The sequence below is a fragment of the Lytechinus variegatus genome, chromosome 14 (assembly GCF_018143015.1).
Source record: "Lytechinus variegatus isolate NC3 chromosome 14, Lvar_3.0, whole genome shotgun sequence".
Classification (NCBI taxonomy): Eukaryota; Metazoa; Echinodermata; class Echinoidea; order Temnopleuroida; family Toxopneustidae; genus Lytechinus; species Lytechinus variegatus.
In genome coordinates this window covers 16,711,672-16,731,695 of record NC_054753.1, presented here as the reverse complement: position 1 = coordinate 16,731,695, position 20,024 = coordinate 16,711,672, and the positions used below count along the sequence as shown (strand labels likewise).

Genomic DNA, 20,024 nt, shown 5'->3' with positions numbered 1-20,024 from the left:
AGTTGTGGTTTAAGTATGGGAAGCCAAAAGTATCAATTTTATTAAGTTATATGGTTATGTTTACTGTGCTCTTTCTTTATTCATCGATGGTGAAGACAATCATCTATTTATACTTCCCAGACAATTATGAATGATTTGAGAGCAAAATGAGCTGAAATATATCTCTACCGTTAGTGATTTATGTAACAATTGGTTATCCATACTTAACCACAACTTAAAAACCTGAGGTTAAAGTTAAACCTGCTATCAGAATATGGCCCACAGTGGCTGAACACACTAAAGGGTTGATAACATTGAAGAAATGAACTGGACATAGTATCTCCTGTACTTTGGTATGTAAGTTAAGAATTAATAGAGTGCTTCTGCTTTTGGAAAATAACTGTGCTTACTGTGTATTAACATGCCTATGAGTAAATATGCTCCCAGTGTCTTGAAATGCATTTTTTTTCATGAGTACTTGTCAAAGAGACTTGGCACATCTCCTTTTGTTTAGTTATTATGCTGGGTGTCTTGACAGGCCAAGTTTGGACGATTACTGCTCTTATGGTGGTTTCAGACTGCCTCAACATTTGTTAGTTCCAGGTATTTTCTGATCGGGATATTTGCCCTACCTGCCCCGATCAGAAAGTACAAGGTCATTTTGGTAGTGTGAAAGCAAGAACGCATAATATTCCCCATAAGAAAATACCCGCTGAATAGTAGGTACCTGCCAAACTTACGAGAATTTTTGCAGGGATTGTTCCAAGGTCGTCTGAACTAGCAAAATCCATGCAGTTAACCCCTCTGAAGGTTGAAACCTTATACTAATGCGGCGCAGGGTGGGTTATGTCTGTGGCAAGTAAATAGTTCAGACCGACTACACACCACCTTGTTGGGTTGGTAAGAAAAATTTGACATGCCTCTCCAGGATGGCTACTATGCTTACAGTGACCAGACAAATATCTTTTGGGTCAGTGGCTTTTCTTTGATTGACCGGACATGCCCCGTTGTTGTGGTAAATATTCTTTAGTGATTAGTAACACCTCCTTCGGACTGGTAAATATTCTTAGAGCAATTGGACACGCCTCCTTCAGACAGCTAGTATGCTTTAGAGTAATTGGACATGCCTCCTGAAGATGGTTACGATGCTTAGAGCGATTAGACATGCCTCCTGAAGAAGGTTACGATGCTTTAGAGCGATTGGACACGCTTTCCGTTGCATTCTCTACAGAGGATATGGTCATCTAGAGGATAGCAGCCTCTTCCATCGGCTTCAGATGACAGCAACACTCCACAATCCTGCCAAGACAATAAAATAGGTTGGATTTATCAAACATGCAGAAATAATCATAGAGTCAACTAATCCTATGCCTATTCTCTTGTTTCTATGGGAATCTCGTCAGCTTGGGAAATTAAATGATGCAAGACTGATGTAATCATGAAAAAAAACACAAAATGGATCCTTGACTGCATGTTACTTGCTGCCTAAGTTCACTTGCAAGCTAAAGGTGATGTCACAAAGGAAACAAAACTAGTCATTTTGAACACAGGCTAAATTCTCAAGTGGAAACTGATTACCGGTAAGCAGCAATATTCAATGTTGTGTTTGTGGCCATGCAATGGCACATTCTAGAGGATAAATGTCTGATGGTACAAATGTTGACGGAATTTGCAGTGTCAGTGCAAGTACGCCCTATGTAAAACAAATTTCCGCATCGCTGCAGAAATGCCCTTATGCAATACACTCAAAGAACTCCTTGAAAAAATCCAAATAAATTCAGTACACATCCGACTTCATGCACTGTTGCCAAAAATGTATGGGATAGCCACACCAGGCGTTTGTACATCAGCCATCCAGATCCACTTTATACTAAGGTTTTTTTTTGCAAATGTGTGGAATTAAGGGCATTCTTGCACTGACACAACAAATGTATCTCCCATGTAGGCTCCCATACAACAAACTGAGTAGGCGTTGTTCGGTGATACTAACCTCGCACTTGTAACAGTGGACGTGGAAGCTGCGGTCCATGGCTACAATACGAACCGTCTCCTCCTGCCCATCCTCGGGCATGATGGGGTTAAGGCACACTGAGCAACGAGGAGCAAATTTCCTGTTTAAAAAAAACAAACAATGCAGATTAAAGACTTGTATTAGCAACACAATAATGATAACGCAGTTCTTGTATAGCGCATATTGCATTATCTCATAACGTCCCTATGCCCTTCCCAAGGACTTGGATATTATTACCCTGGCCTTAGCCCCGCAGCCTTTTACAGCGCGGTGGCATTACGAGGAATAAATTCCTGCCAGGTACCCATTCACCTCACCTGGGTTGAGTAAAGCACAATGTGGATGAATTTTCTTGCTGAAGGAAATTACGCAATGGCTGGGATTCAAACTCGCGACCCTCTGTTTCAAAGTCAGAAGACTAATCCACTGGGCCCCAATGCTCCACACTCCAATGCAAACAGTAGCATCTCTAGAAACACTAATAAGTAGAACTACAAGTGCAGTGTGACCTCCTTAATCTGGCTATTTCAGAGAAGGGGGACAGGCTAAAATTTAAATTTTCAGTTTTGGGTGGCTACCTGTCATAACCTACTGCCTACATGTATCTGCAACATTGAATATACTTTAAAGGGGAATGAAACCTTTGGAACAAATAGGCTTGTGTAGAAACAGAAAAATCAAAGAATAAGAATAAAAAAGTTTGAGAATAATCGGACAAATAATGAGAAAGTTGTGAGCATTTCATTGCAATCACTAATGCTATGGAGATCCTCCCATTGGCAATGCGACAAGGATGTGTGATGTCACTGATGAACAACTTTCCCTTTGGTGGACTATAAAATACCCTTAAAATGTCTCTTTTTGCTTTTTCTTATGATGATGCAAACTCTTTATCCATGATGTATTCTTAAAAAAATATGTATTACATGCCCTCATGTAGAAAGAACACATGATCTATGGATATAGATGTGATAAAAGAGGCAATTCAAGTGAAATAAATACTAAAGTAATGGGGAGAGTTGTTCACCAGTGACATCACACATCTTTGTCGCATTGCCAATTTGCTATCTCCATAGCAATAGTGATCGCAATATTCAAATGCTCATAACTTTCTCATTATTTGTCCGATTTTTCTCAAACTTTTGTTGATCTGTTTCTTTGATTTTTCTGTTTTCACACAAGCTATCTTGTTCCAATGGTTTCATTCTCCTTTAAACATTACAGTGAATGGGGATTTTCTGGGGTTTCTTGTATTATTTTCCAGGGGGGGGGGTTGAGTAATTTTAATCCCAGACAGGAGTCTATCGAAATAACTGATACGTCCATATACATGTATTAGAATAATCTGGAAAGCTGGGTCACCCATTTCTTTAGGGTAGAACTTGGTAAAATATATATTTCTTTGGCGGTGTTAAAAAGATAAGACTGTTTTTAGGAGTTGAAAATATATTGAAAGCAAACAAATATTTCCCCACAATGAGGATTTGGTTGAATTGCATGAACCAGTGCCGCAGGTTGAAGGATTGCCCATTTTCAATTACAGTATCTATACCAATATCAAAAGTACTGTATGAATGACTCTGTATATTATTTTCGGTATCTTAAAACATGTTCCATTAATGAAAATGACAGTAGAGATATAATATTTCACCTCATTTAGCTCTCAAATCATTCATAATTGTGTAGGAAGTATAAATAGATGATTGTCTTCACCATCGATGAATCAGGAAAGATCACAGTAAACATAACAAAATACAACTTAATAAAAATTGTGACACTTTTGGCTTCCCATAATTTTACCACAGAGTTAGACCATGGTCTAAGATAAACCTGACTTCAGAATACGGGCCTCCGATTACTTTTTAAGTGTTTCCGGTGGTATATAAAAGAAGGGTGTTGGTGCTTTATCCAGGTTTCTTTATATCAATGGTTCGATCCCCTATATACAAGGTATGGGCCCTTGATCCCTACAGTGATTTTCCTATTGTCTAGCTCTTTTCAAAATTTGTTATGATCTCAAATTATCACAGATTTATCAATTCACCAGGTAAAGTGAAAAATAGAGGGGTGTATGGGTACAAAGGACTGATAATTTTATGAAATTGCTAGGAAGAGACTGGTAAATAATAATAATCATATGCAATTTATATAGCGCTTAATACAAATGTTTCTAAGCGCTGCATACCATTTCCCTGGCTAAAGCCAGGGAAATAGTATGCAACGCTATCCCGATCGGACGCTAAAGCATTCAGGGCATTTCTTCCTACCGGGTACCAATTTTTTACACCTTGGAGGAGAGTGGCAAATGAGTTAAATGCCTTGCCCAAGGACGTGAATGCTGCGGGTGGAATTTGAACCCCGGACATTGTGGTGCAAAGTCATGAGACTTATCTACTGAGCCACAACACCTCAACATAATGAATAATGATATCTTTTACCTGTGGAAGTCCTCTATGCAGTGAATTTGGTTGGTAGCATCGACAGTAAAAGGGACCCCATCCAAGCTCTTGCCACACACAACACACGTAAAGCAATCGGGGTGATAGGGCTTACCGGTGGCTCGCAAAATCTGTGAAAATGAAATAAAAGATGAATAGAAGCCAATGAAAATAATAAGTGCTTGAAATATTCAATATTCAAATTGAATAATCCTGCAATAGGAGATTTTAAGATTAATTTAATCATTCAAACTTATTTTCCTACAGTACTAAATGGTGGTCTGGGTTACAAATGGGCATTGCAATGGAATATATAGGTCTGAACTCCTATATAGGACGTTCCCCAAACTATTTATTCAAATGAAAAAAAATTGCTCGGAAATTAACATTTGGGCAGTTCATGAAGTAAAAGTAAGAATAGAGAATAATCGTGATCAGGCATACAAAAAGGTAAATTATTTTATGGAATCGCCCACATGCAGATTTACAATATAAGTGTCAGTGATGAGAGCTTTCCCTTAAAGAAAATATCATAATTTTGTTATTTAGAACACAAAGTATTATGAAACAAGATCTACATGTACATACTCAAATCAGCTTCAGAGATGCATTTGACATAGAAACAAAGTTGCAACATTAATACATGAGAATTCAAAATAGGAATGATTTCCATTGGTGATGATTTAATCCAGATTGGATGTTGAGGTTTGGAAGCTCTCTTTCTTGAAACTAACCAAGAGAACCTCCAGACTAAAAATCCCTAACCCAATGCCATCCCGCTCATCTCCCATCTGCATCAGATGAGGGAGTTGGCACTGGAATTAGGAGTCTGGATCAGGCCCTCTATGCTAGTTTTAGGGAAAAGAGCTTCCAAAGATCAACGTCCAATCTGGACCAGTAATGATGAGGCTCTTACTCTGTCCGTGATGTGTTTTGAGCAGGTTGAGCATCTTTCCAGCGTGTTGAAATAACAGTGCTCACAGAAGGCCTTGCCTTCCAAGGCATAGAAGGGTTGCCCGCGCAGCTTGATACCGCAGTTGTTCTCGCACGTGAAGCAGTCGACGTGGTAAACCTGTTCCATGGCAGTGCAACCGTTGTTCTCGCCCTCGACGTTGGTACCGCAACGTGCACAGATACCTGGTCAGGCAAAAAAAAAAACTATATTTTGGGGGACTACTTTTAACAACCTACTGCATAAATTTGCAACTTTGGATAAGTTTTAGCATCGCAGTGAATTGAGATTTTCCAGGGCTCTTTTAAGCATTTCAGAGGTAAAATTGCTGTAATAATAAATATAATTACTTAATGAATTTCTATTTTCCAATTCAACAATAAAAAAACATGATAAACATAAACAGGAACTGATTGAAGTTGGTTAATGAATTAAACAAAACTTAAAATACAAAAAAATCAAACTAGATTAACAATCAAAGAAAGCAAACATAGGAGAATTGGAGGGATAATCAACGGCCAAAGATAAGTGCAATCTGAGGATATAATCATTAGCTCATAGAAGATGAGATAGAGAGACAGACAATGAGATAGACAGATACATGTAGATAGTTCAATAGAGAGACAGACAGACAAATAGACAGACAGACAGAAACAGAGAGATGTGATAATAGTAACTAGAAATACAGTAAAGACAATGAATAACCCCCAACACAAGCCCTGTGAGTGCCCTATAGAACATTGCTCGGAATCCGAAGACCTACCTAACTTCTCCTTTACAATTGTTACAAGGTGCAGGTTAACAAAATTTATAACATGTCTTGCACATCTTTATCCCCAGGATAATATGTTAGCAAAATTTTGTCAATTATCAAGAACTGCATACGAAAGTGAAGTGGCTGCAAGGCTTCTCATGCATAATATACTCAACCAACCAAATTTGGATTCTAGAATATCCCTCTAAACTTTTTTTGGGGGGAAGAGGGGTGGGGAGATTTATTTTTTCAAATGGGTGTGTATGAAACCTTTCCTTTATCACATGAAGGAATCATATTACCCATCAGCCCTCAGCAATTTGCTGCCATGCCCAATAACTGGCCAGAACTTCCCTCTCAAATTCAAGCCAATTAGTGGCGTAGTGCCCCGCATGCATATTTTCCAAGATCATTCCAGAAAGGGATCATTAAATATGATCTTTGAAATATAAACCTTTAAAAAAACAAAACCGCAACTGATAGCGAGGACTCACTCGGCTCCACAACATGAAAGAGGTAGCTAGCAAAGATCGAGGCAGGACATCGTCACACACCCAGTCTCTTTGCCGCGCAGGCTCACGCAGTGCGAGGAACTTCTCTGGCAGACACCACAGCACAGCCAAGCGCCCGCATATCCACAAACTAATGGCAGAAGAAGTCTTCTTTCGAATTTATTCCATAGACGATCACGAGTGATTAAACAAACAAAGCAATTAAAATAAATTATATCTGATATCTGGAGTCTCTTTGTCGGCCTCTATTTTAACAAAGGAGCTAGCTTTACAAAATATATTTAACTGGTATAAATCACAGCAATATCCTAATAAATAACATAGAGCGTATGAGTGATTGTAATATTTCAATTCCAAGCTACACTGTACCCCGTCCCCATACGTATTCTGCCAGGAAATTCCGTTTACAGATAAACCCGTATTGATTCAAGCTTTATCTGGTTGAACCCTACCCCAAAGCAAACAAAGGTGAGATAGTGAAAAAAGAAAAGTAAAGAACCCTTAGGAAGAACAGAATGAGGTTAGAGGAATCAAGTAACTTTGACTTAAAGGTCAAGTCCACCTCAGAAAAATGTTGACTTGAATCAATAGAGAAAAATCAGACAAGCACAATGCTGAAAAATCAAAATCGAATGTAAAATAAGAAAGTTATGACAATTCAAAGTTTCGCTTATTTTTAACAAAATAGTTATATGAACGAGCCAGTTACATCCAAATGAGAGAGTCGATGATGTCACTCACTCACTATTTCTTTTGTTTTTTGTTTGAATTATACAATATTTCAATTTTTACGAATTTGATGATTAGGACCTCCTTGCCTGATGCACAAAATGTTAAAATAATGGAATTCCATGTGTTCAGGGAGGAATGAAACTTCATTTCACATGACAATGACGAGAAAATCAAAATATTTCATATTTCAAACAATAAAAAACAAAAGAAATAGTGATTGAGTGACATCATCAACTCTCTCATTTGGATGTAACTGGCTCGTTCATATAACTGTTTTGTTAAAAATAAGCGAAACTTTAAAATGTCATAACTTTCTTATTTTACATCCGATTTTGATGAAATTTTGAGTGTTATGCTCGTTGAATTTTTCTCTTTTTATTCAAATCAAGTTTTTGTTGGGGTGGACTTGTCCTTTAAATGTCAGAGCTTCCGTGCTTCACACAGGAGGGAAGGGAATCCACCCAAAGTGAGTGAACTTCGCATATTAAACACACTTTTTACTATAGTATTGTGTTAACCATTCATGTGGTCTTTGCAGATTTCACTTCGACTTCAGTGCCACTTTCAGTAGATTTTGTGCCCCCCTCAAAAAAGTGGCCTGGACCCCAAATTTATGAAGTTCAAGGCCTGACACAGATTCTTGGATGGTATTCTGTTCCAAGCTTGATTCAAGATTGTTACCACAGCTGAAACTTAAATAAAAAGGTAGGCTATTACATGTTTTCACTGGGAATACGACACTGTTTGGGTATGAATCACCTAAGGTAGAATAAGAATTATATCTATGAGCAAACGTTATGTAATGTCACTGGACATTGATTGCCTAAGGTAAAGCCATCATCTCACTTTCCCCGGGCTCTCAGCAGCCCGAGGCGAAGAAGGCTTGGCCGAAGAAGTTCTCCCTAGGTGGTTTCAGACCTCCTCAAAGTTTGTAAGTTCTAGGTATTATGGCAGTGTGAAAGCAAATAACGCGAAATATCCCTGAAAGAAAACACCAGCTAAATAGTAGGTGCTTGTCAAAATCACAAGAACTGTTGCAGGGATTTTTCCAAGGTCCCAGGTATTTTGGCAGAGTGAAAGCTACATGTACATGTAATTACGGGAACTTAGCCCTATTTCCGATCCCGTAGAGCATTCATTCTTACCAAAGAACTCTCCCTTAGGCTCCGAAGACGTCCCCATGTTGGCCACCAAGAGGTTTGTGAGTGCATCGATCTCCGCCTCAGCGCCGGACTTGGCTGGTGCACTGATAGGCTGGTCGGTAGGCTGTGGAACATGGTAGGATGGCTTCGCTGCTGGGGTAGGCCCAGGGGTAGGAGCGGCTGGCTGCCTGCAGATAGCAAGAAAAAGAACAGAGAATTCAACACATCATTACAATGCTCATAATGAGGAACATGGTAGGAAGGCTTCGTTGCTGGGGTAGGCCCAGGGGTAGGAGCGGCTGGCTGTCTGCAGATTGCATGGAAAAGAAGAACAGAGAATTCAACACATTTTTGATGAGGAGGGAAATGGTAGGATGGCTTCGCTGCTGGGGTAGGCCCAGGGGTAGGAGCGGCTGGTTGCCTGCAGATTGCATGGAAAAGAAGAACAGAGAATTCAACGCATTATAATACTGATGAGGAGGAACGTGATAGGATGGCTTCGCTGCTGAGGTAGGCCTGGGGGATCTACAGGCTTGCTGCCTGTAGATTGCATGAAAAAGCACAAAGAATTTAATACATTAAAATAATGCTGATAAGTGGTAGGATGGCTTTGATGCTGGGGTAGGACTGGCTGGCTGCATAAAGTTGTAAGAGTAAAATTAAGAACAAAACGGGCTCATGATTAGGAACAAGATGGAATACATGTAGAATGCTGGGGTAGGCTCATGGGTGGGACTGGCTGGCTGCCTGAATGTTGCCTGAATAAAATTGAGAATGAGACCCTTAGAATAGTTGAATTCATATAAAAGAGGGAAAAAAATCAAAGAAACAGGCCAATGAAAGTGTGAGGATTGAATGAATAACAAGAATGTTTATAATAAAACATTAATCTTTAAAAAGACAGTTTGTACTTTGTAAAAATAATTTTGTGTCTCAGTCTATAGAATGTTGTGGCAAATCACTGTTTATAATAATTTTGTTTCGAGTTGCATATATTTGTACGTTTATTGTCTCAATGCAAAAATGTTTCGAAATCAAATTCTATTCGAAGAAAATACCATCATGGAGAAAGATTTACATCACTGTTGCAATTTTACTCTCTTTTTTATAGTCTGGCAAATTTAGCTCTCATATAGTGGCATTTCTGCACAAGTTCAACGTTCTATGCCAGGATGTATAGGAACTCACACAGGAACAATTAATCAACTCAGAATTAAGTTTTGACACTATGACTTCTCAAGCAGCAATGACAGAGTAGATTACTGCCAGAGATCAACGACTACCCTGGGTCCTCCTCCAGCTCCGTAGCAATAAAAGAATTCAAGATGGAGCAGATAGCACATCATTTGAATCACACAGACGGCACAGCAGTATACTTGTGTCCAGCAAAGCAAGAACTTATATTGTGGATTATCTTATTTTATTTTGATATTGAGATGATACTCTACATGTATGTAAGAAATGAAAGAAATTCACAAAACATATAAATATTGTACACACAACAAACTAGGTCATGACACATGAATCATATAGGGTAGCAGTATTCCATGACATTTGCTCTGGCGACGATTGCTCTGATGTAAAATCTCCACGTTAGGCCAAACACAGACCTAACCTCTAAAACTAAATAAACCATAAGACTTGTCTTTACATGATTCTGAACTAAAAACTCTTTTACATTCCCAACTCTAACTCTACAGTATGCCCTTTTAGATATTAAGACCAGAGCAATTTTTGCAGGAGCAAATTTTGTGTCACTAGTCATGGGGACCGTAACATGAAGCTTCTGCAGTCATCATAGAACATTACTTTACAATTGATTGTACAGAGTACAATGTACAATTCATCGTGAAAATCAAGGGCATGATTAATCGCTATTACCCTTGTGTTACGGGACCCAGCACATTATTGATGAAAGTGTCAAGTGAAAGGAGCACAATTTAAGATTCATTAACTTGTTCTAAAGAAAATGCTACTACCAGAGATAACTCCAGGGTCCTCCTAGAGCTCCGTAGGAATTAAGGAATTCAAGATGGAGAAGATTACACATCCTTTGAATCACAGACAGACATTTTAATTGCCCGAAATTGACAAAAGTTAGCAAGTGACATTGAAAAATTAAGTTCTTAATATAAATGCACTTATACATTGATTGCTTGACAATGTTTCCCTCTTCCAGGGAAAATTTCAAAGGAAAACACTGATGCTGCTATGTATGGCTGGTATGCACTTTCTTTTAAAAATTAATGGATGCATCCATCATTATGATTTATGCTCTATTTCAAAGTTAAAATGCTAAATATTTTTTCTTTATCACTAAAAAGGAATTACTCCTCACTTCCTCAGATTATTTGATGAAACTTAGAATAGTGTAATGTATGCTATCAAAGTTACATTATGACAAAGACATAAAATGCCTCCTACATCACACCGACCACTAGTACACGTAGAATTCACTCTCCTAACTTTCAAAAAATTTTGCCCATTAAGTAACACTTGAGGTAACGATCACATTACTTGCACGGAAGTTCCTCATGCACTTGAATGATTTATTGCTTAATTATGACTAAAGCTTTTCAAACCCACTTCAACAACTTTCTATTGCGATCAGTCAATGATCACTTCATATACTAAATGGCTTCTTGTATTGCATTGACTATCAAACTTGCTGAACTACATTGTTTCCAATTTTCCTATAGTATCTTATATGTGAATCCACCCTACAGTGAATTTTTACAAAAGAAAGGGGAAATAAGTATTAGCAAGGAAAACTTCTGATACAACTCAATAAAAACATACATGTATCTACAGAAAGAGACCAATGCCTACAAGCTGTTCCAAAAATAGAAATCTTCAGCTCTCCACCGACAACAAAATCTTTCTTTCATTCTGTAAAATAATTCCTGCTTCACAAATACACTAGGTGGTTTCAAACCGCCTCGATCACAAGAATCCCCGTTAAATTATGGGAATTGTTTTCGGCTAAAAAATACCCATTAATTATTCCTGCATTCACACCGCCCAGAAACATACCCTTCGGGATTTATAAGTTCCTGAAGTTACGAGCATGCGCATAGTATGGTCTGATAAGCAGACAAGGCGCGAGATTCAAAATCACTAGCCCAGCAGCCACCCACAGCTCCCACACCCAACGACACGCTGGGGTAAAAGTTCCCGTAATTTGCTTTCACATCGCCAAAATACCTGCGACCTTGGAAAAATCCCCGCGAAAGTTCTCGTAATTTCGCCAAGTACCTACTATTTAGCGGGTATTTTCTTTCGGGGAGATTACGCGTAGTTTGCTTTCACATTAACAAAATCCCAGGTATTTTCTGATCGGGGTAAATTTCCCGATCAGAGAATACCTGGAACTGACGAACTTCGAGGCAGTCTGAGCTGACATCAATGGATCAAAAAACAGTTCATCCAAATGATTGGCTACCAATACCATCCTACCACATGGCTGAGAACCCCTAAACTTATGGATCTTGTCACAAAAGGGTTTCGGATCAATAGAAATTTTGAACTTTGATCTGTATTGGCTGATATTAGGGAATTTCTACAGGAAATTTGCATAATCTCCTTTAAAGTATACATATAGAATCACACTGAATCTTCAAGAGAATGATGAATTTGTGAATAAAATCAATGAATATCATATTAAGAAAATATTCTGAACACATTTGAATTTTAGATGACGTTGCTGGCTGTCCATAGTTGTGATTGATCGGATCAATCACAACTCTTTGCAAGACAGGGCCCTGGTTTAACAAAACCACTTTTGGAGTACTTCAAGGCAGTGACAACTTACCTAACAATAAGCTTCTCCATCTTTGTGTAATAATATCCTTAAAAATCCTTCCAATTTAAAGAAAAAAATCACTCTGGTTCACAGCTTTATATCGCACTTCCCATCGAGCAAAAACAGTTATATCCAGGATGGTGCACACTATCTGTGGCCGGACAAATTTATAACCAAGACAGTATCTGGCCAAGAACTTGCTTCAAACTGAGTCTATTACGACTGTCAAGTGTATATATCTGTCCTATATTACGGGGACAGGATGTGAGTAATACTAGAAGATATCTTCAAAATCCACTTTCGGAATCAAACAGGTCCGTCTAATTCAGCATCTAGTCGTTGAGAAAATTGAATTATAATTGATGTGTGATGTGAAAAGATAATTATAGATCTAAACTGCCACTTGAAAAATGCTTGGAGTGTTCTCAAAAGAGAAAAATCAATGACAAGGTCCTTAACATGATTACAATTGGCCTACAGTGTATTTTAAAAAGGACATTTTTTATGATCCTTTTTAGGAAAAATCACACTTTTTACAATTTTGTATTTTTGACTAAATCCTTTGCAAATATGAAATGAGATTTGCCTTGATAAGCTGGGTTAATATTCCCTTGAGTACCTAATTGGTTGCTTCCTATATAAATTCAATATTATCAATGAACTTATCATTGTAATTGTCATGATCATCACTATCCTTATCATCATCATCCGCATCCTCTCCATCCTCATGGTCTTTGTCATCATCTCCATCACCATCACAATCATCATTATTATCATCATCATCACCACCATCATCATCATCATCACCACCACCACCATCACAATCATCATCTTCATGATCATCATCATCATCATCACCACCATCACAATCACAATCATCATCACCATCATCATCAAAATCATCATCATCAAAATCATCATCATCACCATCATCATCACCACCATCACCATCACAATCATCAAAATCATCATCATCATCATCACCATCATCATCATCATCATCACCACCACCATCACAATCTTCATCATCACCATCATCACCACAATCATCATCATCTAAATCATCATCATCACCATCATCATCACCATCATCACAATCATCAAAATCATCATCATCATTATCATCGTCATCATCATCTTCATCATTATCATCATCATCATCACAATCATCATCATCAAAATCATCATCAAAATCATCATCATCATTATCATCATCATTATCACCACTATCACCATCACAATCATCATCATCATCATCATCAACATAATCATCATTGCCGCCGTTGTCATCTTCATCACCACCACCATTGTTGTCATCGTCATCCTCTCATTTATAGATTGATGATATAATAAAAATTTATAGTCCGATATTAACATCTCCTTTTATGTAAATTAGTTGAATCTCAAAGACACAGACCACCCAAGACCTACAATTACCCTTCCTCATCGCAATTCGTGTATGACTCAGATAAAATTCCTTTTCATCAAATTTTTGGCAGTTTCTTCTGTACAGCAGAAGGGGGAAAGATGATATGGATTAGTTTGTAATTTGATCATGATCTGTTTGATATCAAGAACAGGTGCAAACCTACACAACATACTGTACATAAGGGTGGGGTCTTGAGAATATTACGCCTTGTTATGATGACAAGCTTTGACAAGATTTAAATGTTTCCATGGGATTTACACAAACTATAAACAAAGATTAATGATGATGATTGGATATGGAATGGCTATCATTATAGGCCTAACATTCAACATACTGTATATGACAGTAAAGAGTGACCAAAATTTTCACTCAAATCTACTGAGGAAAACTAGAAAACCCGGGGGGGTCTCAAAAAGCACCCTAAACACGTATTTTCCATATTCTGAAAATGCACCCCTTAACAAGTATTGGCGTGTGAAACCCTACCCTTAACAAGTATTGGAAACAAAACGATACTTTTGGCAAATATTCCCTGAAATGAACCCCTAAACAAGTACAGGAATGTTTTGTTGTTTGGTCGTCGGCTTTACCCTATTTGGTTTAGTACGACCCCAACGTCTACACCTCGCGCAAATCGGACTAGGCCTAAACACGAAGTGTTGGGGCAAAAACGACATCCTTTATAAAACATTTTAATTTTGTTTTATCATCCCCGCAAATTCGACCCTAAACACGTAATTTTCCTAGCGAAATAGATACCCTTTTTTCATTATTTTTGTGTTTTTGACACCCTTATCACGTTACGTACGTAACGTGCCCTATCGTGAAAAAGACATCCTTTTTACGTGTTTTTTGGTCGCGCATGGTATCCACTCGTCAATGTAAGTGGCCCCCCGGGGTCCATGAACAAAGTGCTCAAAACCCTTGCATCTACATGAGAGCATTAACTAGGTCTTGACACAGGTCTATGATATGCATTCAGTACAGTTCAGATCTTTACGAAAGATGCTACCATCCATCCATGATTGAAATCTTCATCAGCTTTTACTGCTCATGAATAAGGAATGCACAGCATTAAAGGTAAATGCCAGTTGTGGTAACGATATCAAAATGAGTTCGTACAGAATCCAAGGAAATGACCACTAAAGTGTCTGTTTGTATGAATAAAACATACATGTATGTGCCAAAGGATTCTGGAAGAAATTGTGTAATTGCTGAGAAATCAGCAAATAAGCACAGGATTCAGGTCAAGCGTCGGGCCGACATTCAAAGCAACAATAATACACTGTCCCACGTGCGCTTATCTGTGTTGGTGATCTTCAGTGTGAACAATTTTTAGCGTAGATTTCAAGATTTCACAAAGTTTAGTTTATGTAACTGTACCAGATCTAGATCCTCGATGATATACTGACAATTAAGCCTGGTTGTACAGACTTTTTCATGAAATCAGTGTTTACTGCAACTACTGGCATTTCTCTTTAAGACAACTCACAGCTGTCTTAAAGTTACAGGGCTAAATTCTTAGCCATGTTGTATTTATGAAATACAGAATCTGCAGTTTTAAGAAAAGTTACTTAGCCATTCATCCTATATCTGTCTTAATTGCGCATAACCTCTGAGCCAAATTCTAAGACAAAATTCTTAGCCAATTCTTTATGGAATACGCGTTTTGGCTAAGAGTTTTATCTTAGACAGAAAAATAAGACAAAATGCTTAGATTTTTTACTTAAGCATGCTTATCTCGTTTAAGGAATACGGGCCCTGATCTTTACAAAGGATGCTATCATCCATCCATGATTGAAATCTTCATCAGCTTTTACTGCTCATGAATGAGGAATGCACAACATTAAACAAGAGTTGATTGCATGATTGTTCTGGTGCTCATTAATCATATCATTATTTTTCAAAGATATACTGTACCTGTAAGATGGTTGCCTGTATCCTGGTTGGACTGCTGGGTGAGGCTCGTTGTACGTCTGCATGGTAGGAGAAGGCTTGGCTGGGGGGCTGGATCCCATCAGCTCTGGGGGAGGGGGAGGGAGAGGGGCATCGTCCCTACCCCCATAGGCTTGGTCGGGGGATGGTGGAGGGGGTAGATCGACTGGAGCGTAAGATGGTAGTCCTGCAAAATACAATAGATGAATGATATTTAATTTCTGTATTGGTACATCCAAGGTGCAATACTGAACAACTACATGTAACATCCACTGCATTTACGTACATGTACATACTGAATATGAGGAAACTGAATGATATGATTATTCTGTATTTAAAAAAAGGAGATATATTTTGAAGAAATGGAGAATTATACATTTACCAAGGAAAGGAATATCATTGGACTTTGTGAGGTATCTGTGAGCTATCTATGTGGAATATATGAAAAGTATAGTGCAAAGTGCAAACCTTTATATATTATAACCATACATGTGCATATCCAATTCAGACCTCCCCCCTTCCCATCCCCACCTCCCCACTCCTCTCCACCTCCCCCCCCCCCCCTCTCTCTCTCTCTCTCACACACACATTATATATATATATCTCTCTATTTCTGCCTCCCATCCTTTTATTTTCAAGGATTTCTTGGCATTTTACTCTGCTGAAACATGTCTCGTGGGTGTCTCATGGTATTTTTTAATCTACATACTTGGCAATGTTGTACGGTATGGGGTAAGTCGATTACATTCTCTCGCACTCATCACCCGATCATGTTTCGTGTAAGGGCACGAGGTGAAGATGAAATATCTATCACATGATTTACTATGGGTGGGACTGTACATGAATTGCTGCAGGAAAATATACCAGTCCGCAGATAATAGAGAATGAACAGAGCCGCTTAAACAAACTGGTGTTGAAAAACAAGAATTGGTTATGTAAATACAATGCCACAACTACATTATTTTTCAATGGGTCGTGCTTTCATGTCCTTTTCTAAATTACCAATTTACTTGGCATAGGGGGTACAGCCATAAGTCAAAAGTGACCAATATATTTTGCTAATTTTTAGTAATTGATTCTGGAAGATTGGATGCATATTTATAAGTTTTAAATTAATATTCTGTGTTGATTACATAAACTGCATTTAAATTCTAAGTTGATATCTGGGGCTCCCACAAGATCTACTAACCCTGTAATTCATAATCAATAGAAAAAAGATGGGTTTACACGACAAGATATTCCAATTATTTGTGATATTGATACTGGATAAATATCTGCTGAAATGTTTATTTCTTTGGAACTATGGTACTCATGGTTAAGTTTACTTTCATTTTATTTCTATCACCATATTAAGACAGTGAATTGGAGTCTTTTTGGAGGATTGATAGTTCAGTGAGTCTCTCGAGATGACAAACAAGAAAAGAATCAGATACACCTACTTCTGTTTCTGTTTGTGGTATCTCCCGTAGGAACTTGGCAGAACAGTATTTTGCTGGTAAACGCCAAGCTGGTATATATCCAATTACTTATGAAACATTTTACGTCTAGGTTAATCAGTCATAGTGGCTGACGTTATAGACAACAGATATCACTCTCGGGCCTTTTTATCAAAGTGGAGACAATGGCAGAGTTGGGATTCGAACTCACAACCTTACGATTATGAGTCCAATGCTCTAACCACTGGACCAAACGACCCGTACTTAGTTCCCTTCTACCTCTCTCCCCTCCATTGTTGCCCATTCCTCTCCCTCCTCTTCCCTCCATCCTCAACCGCTCCCCTCCTCTTGCCTGAAGTTCCTCCCTCTCCATTCTTCCATTCCCTCCCCCTCCTTCTTGCTTCCCCTCTTCTTCCTCCTCTCACTCCCTCCCTCTCACCTCCCCTGCACTCCCTCCTCTATTCCCCCCCTTAATTCCTCCCTCCTTCTTACCCCCACCCCTCCCTCCCCTCCTTCCTGCTTCCCCTCCCCTCTTCTTCCTCCTCTCACTCCCTCCCCCTCATCTCCCCTACCCTTCATCTAGATCCCTCCCTCCTCTATTCTCAACCCTTACTTACTCACTCCTTCTTACTCCCCCCCCCCTCCATCTCCCATCCCTCCTCCCCCTCCTTGCTTCCCCTCCTTCTCACTCCCTCACCTCCCCTGCCCTCCCTCATCTCAATCCCTCCTTCATCTACCCCTCCTTAATTTCTCCCTCCCTCCCTCCCTCACACACAAAGTACAGCAGGCTTTTATTTTAAATGTGAAGACAAAGGCTATGTACACCTACATGATATTGTATCTTTACTGAAAAGAGACATGAGTTTTTTGGTAAAACTGCTAAAACTCATTTGCTGTTTCAAAAGCTTTAATACCGAGGGTTAGAAATCTAAGGACATCCAAGTCCATGGCAATGGGATGCTATCCTACCTGAACAAGATGCCCCACCCATTGGTCTGGGAGAATTACATGTTCTGTCTCCCCCCCCCTCATCATTTCTGCTGTAATATGGAAATTTTACCTTTGGAAATGTTACCAGGGGACCGTTTCATAAAGCTGTTCATAAGTTAAGAGCAACTTTAAGAACGACGGGTGATTGCTTTAGCAATCCTCAGATTGCTAGAGCTCCTGTGAGTTATGTACTGACTGGGTTTACCTCTTAAATTGTCAGTGAACAGGGCAGCTAGAGGGCACTGGGTTCCGCATGATGATGGGCTGATGGATGGGTTGGGGTGAATGAAGCAGATGTGAAATTATTATTCTTACATTGTACTTGTCCATGGTTCTTGTGTAGTATTTAAATAAATTTCTATAAAATCAAATTTTTACATTGTAAAAGAGAACTGTTGCTCGGTTAGCGCCATGAGCGTCTACTGATATACTAGTACACTATTATTATCCTTTCGTACGTGCTAAACCATCGCCAATAAATATACCATTTACAACACGACGGGATCACCAGTCTATGAACAGCTTTATGAAACACCCACCGGGTCCTAAGAATAAAAAACTAAACTAAAATAAAGTACATGTATGTAGCCCTACATTGTAAACCATGTCACAGTTTTGTAAATCTTAATTTCTTATTGTAAATACAATACTCTGCATTCCATATTTCAGTGAAAATAATTTTATCATTAAACATACTTGAAGGTTTGTGTCAACTCCTAAAGGAATTCACCTGGACTTCCCCTTTAAGGTCACTACATCTTGATATACCAAGTGCATCCTTCTATAAAATAACACACCTAATGCAATCATTGCCAGTGTCCTTACAAAGCACATTACAACCAAGTGCATCTCCAGGTCACAAACAAGCCCTCAAGGACAGGGATTAAGGGCATGTACTTGGTCGAACACTTGCGCTCATTGATGATGAATTTATCATCGTCCGCTTGGCTGCTAGTCACACCTCGCCGAGCAATGGATGTCTGATCCAATATAGAGCGAAGGAGCGGCACAGCCTTTATGCGCTACCGAACATACGCCCCGCGGGCGAGGGTGGACGTAATTGCATTGAAATGTCGGGGAGGATTTGTACTCGGATCTCCAGCGATAAACGGTAGTAAATTTTGCTTCAGGGGGGTGTAATAAAATTTGTGTACATGGATGGATGGAGGAATGCAGTAAAAATATGGACATATCATCTCTCCCCAGAGAACCTGACATTTATGGACATTGTGGTGATACCGCATATCATCACCACACAAAGGGATAGATGACATGATTAATTGGAAATGTTGATCTTATTTCAAATTGAAAAAGAGTTTGATGTTCAATTTTACTACAGAAAATTCCCTGATAACAAAATAATTGAAAATTCTAAGGAAATGTTTCCATACTATCCTAAATGAATCCCATCCTCATGGCGATACTACACATTATCATTATCATGAGACGCCACAAGAAGCTAGATGTTTTTTTTTTTCAATTTAAGTTTACACGGCTGGAATACTAAAATTTAAAAAACAGAAACATTTTGATGTGAAGGATAGGAATTTTCCTAACAAAATAACGATTGAAAAGTAAAACAAAAATATTCCAAACTATGATAGTTGTGAGACCCTTCATCTATTTCAACATCAAATATTGCCTAGTTAGTAGTCATACAGTAGTAGAAATGATGTGTAGGCCTACTGTTTTCCTAAAGTTTGATCATCCTTTTAAAACCTCCATGGTTCAACTGAATATTTCAAATACAAAACATTGAAATTTTGACGGAGGTGAGCATCAATGGTACGGAATTACAATAGCAGAGGTATATAAAGATAGGCATTAGCATGTATAGGCCTATATCATGTGCTGCAGTATCATATATTTTGTATGATCAGAATACTGAGGGAAGTATTTCATGAGGCAAACT

General features: G+C 38.6%; 1 protein-coding gene across 1 annotated transcript in view; it reads right to left on the bottom strand.

The window, feature by feature from the left end:
• Nucleotides 1-456: 456 nt before the first annotated feature.
• Nucleotides 457-20,024, bottom strand: part of LOC121427356 (lipoma-preferred partner homolog) — a 55,893-nt gene continuing 36,325 nt past the window's right edge. Inside the window, exons 5-10 of the mRNA XM_041623707.1 lie at nt 15,672-15,873; nt 8,524-8,708; nt 5,345-5,565; nt 4,429-4,559; nt 1,970-2,090; nt 457-1,278 (exon numbers count right to left, since the gene is read on the bottom strand). Of these exons, the coding sequence (XP_041479641.1) occupies nt 1,171-1,278; nt 1,970-2,090; nt 4,429-4,559; nt 5,345-5,565; nt 8,524-8,708; nt 15,672-15,873 (968 nt within the window). The 3' untranslated portion in view covers nt 457-1,170. The remainder of the gene's footprint in view (nt 1,279-1,969; nt 2,091-4,428; nt 4,560-5,344; nt 5,566-8,523; nt 8,709-15,671; nt 15,874-20,024) is intronic.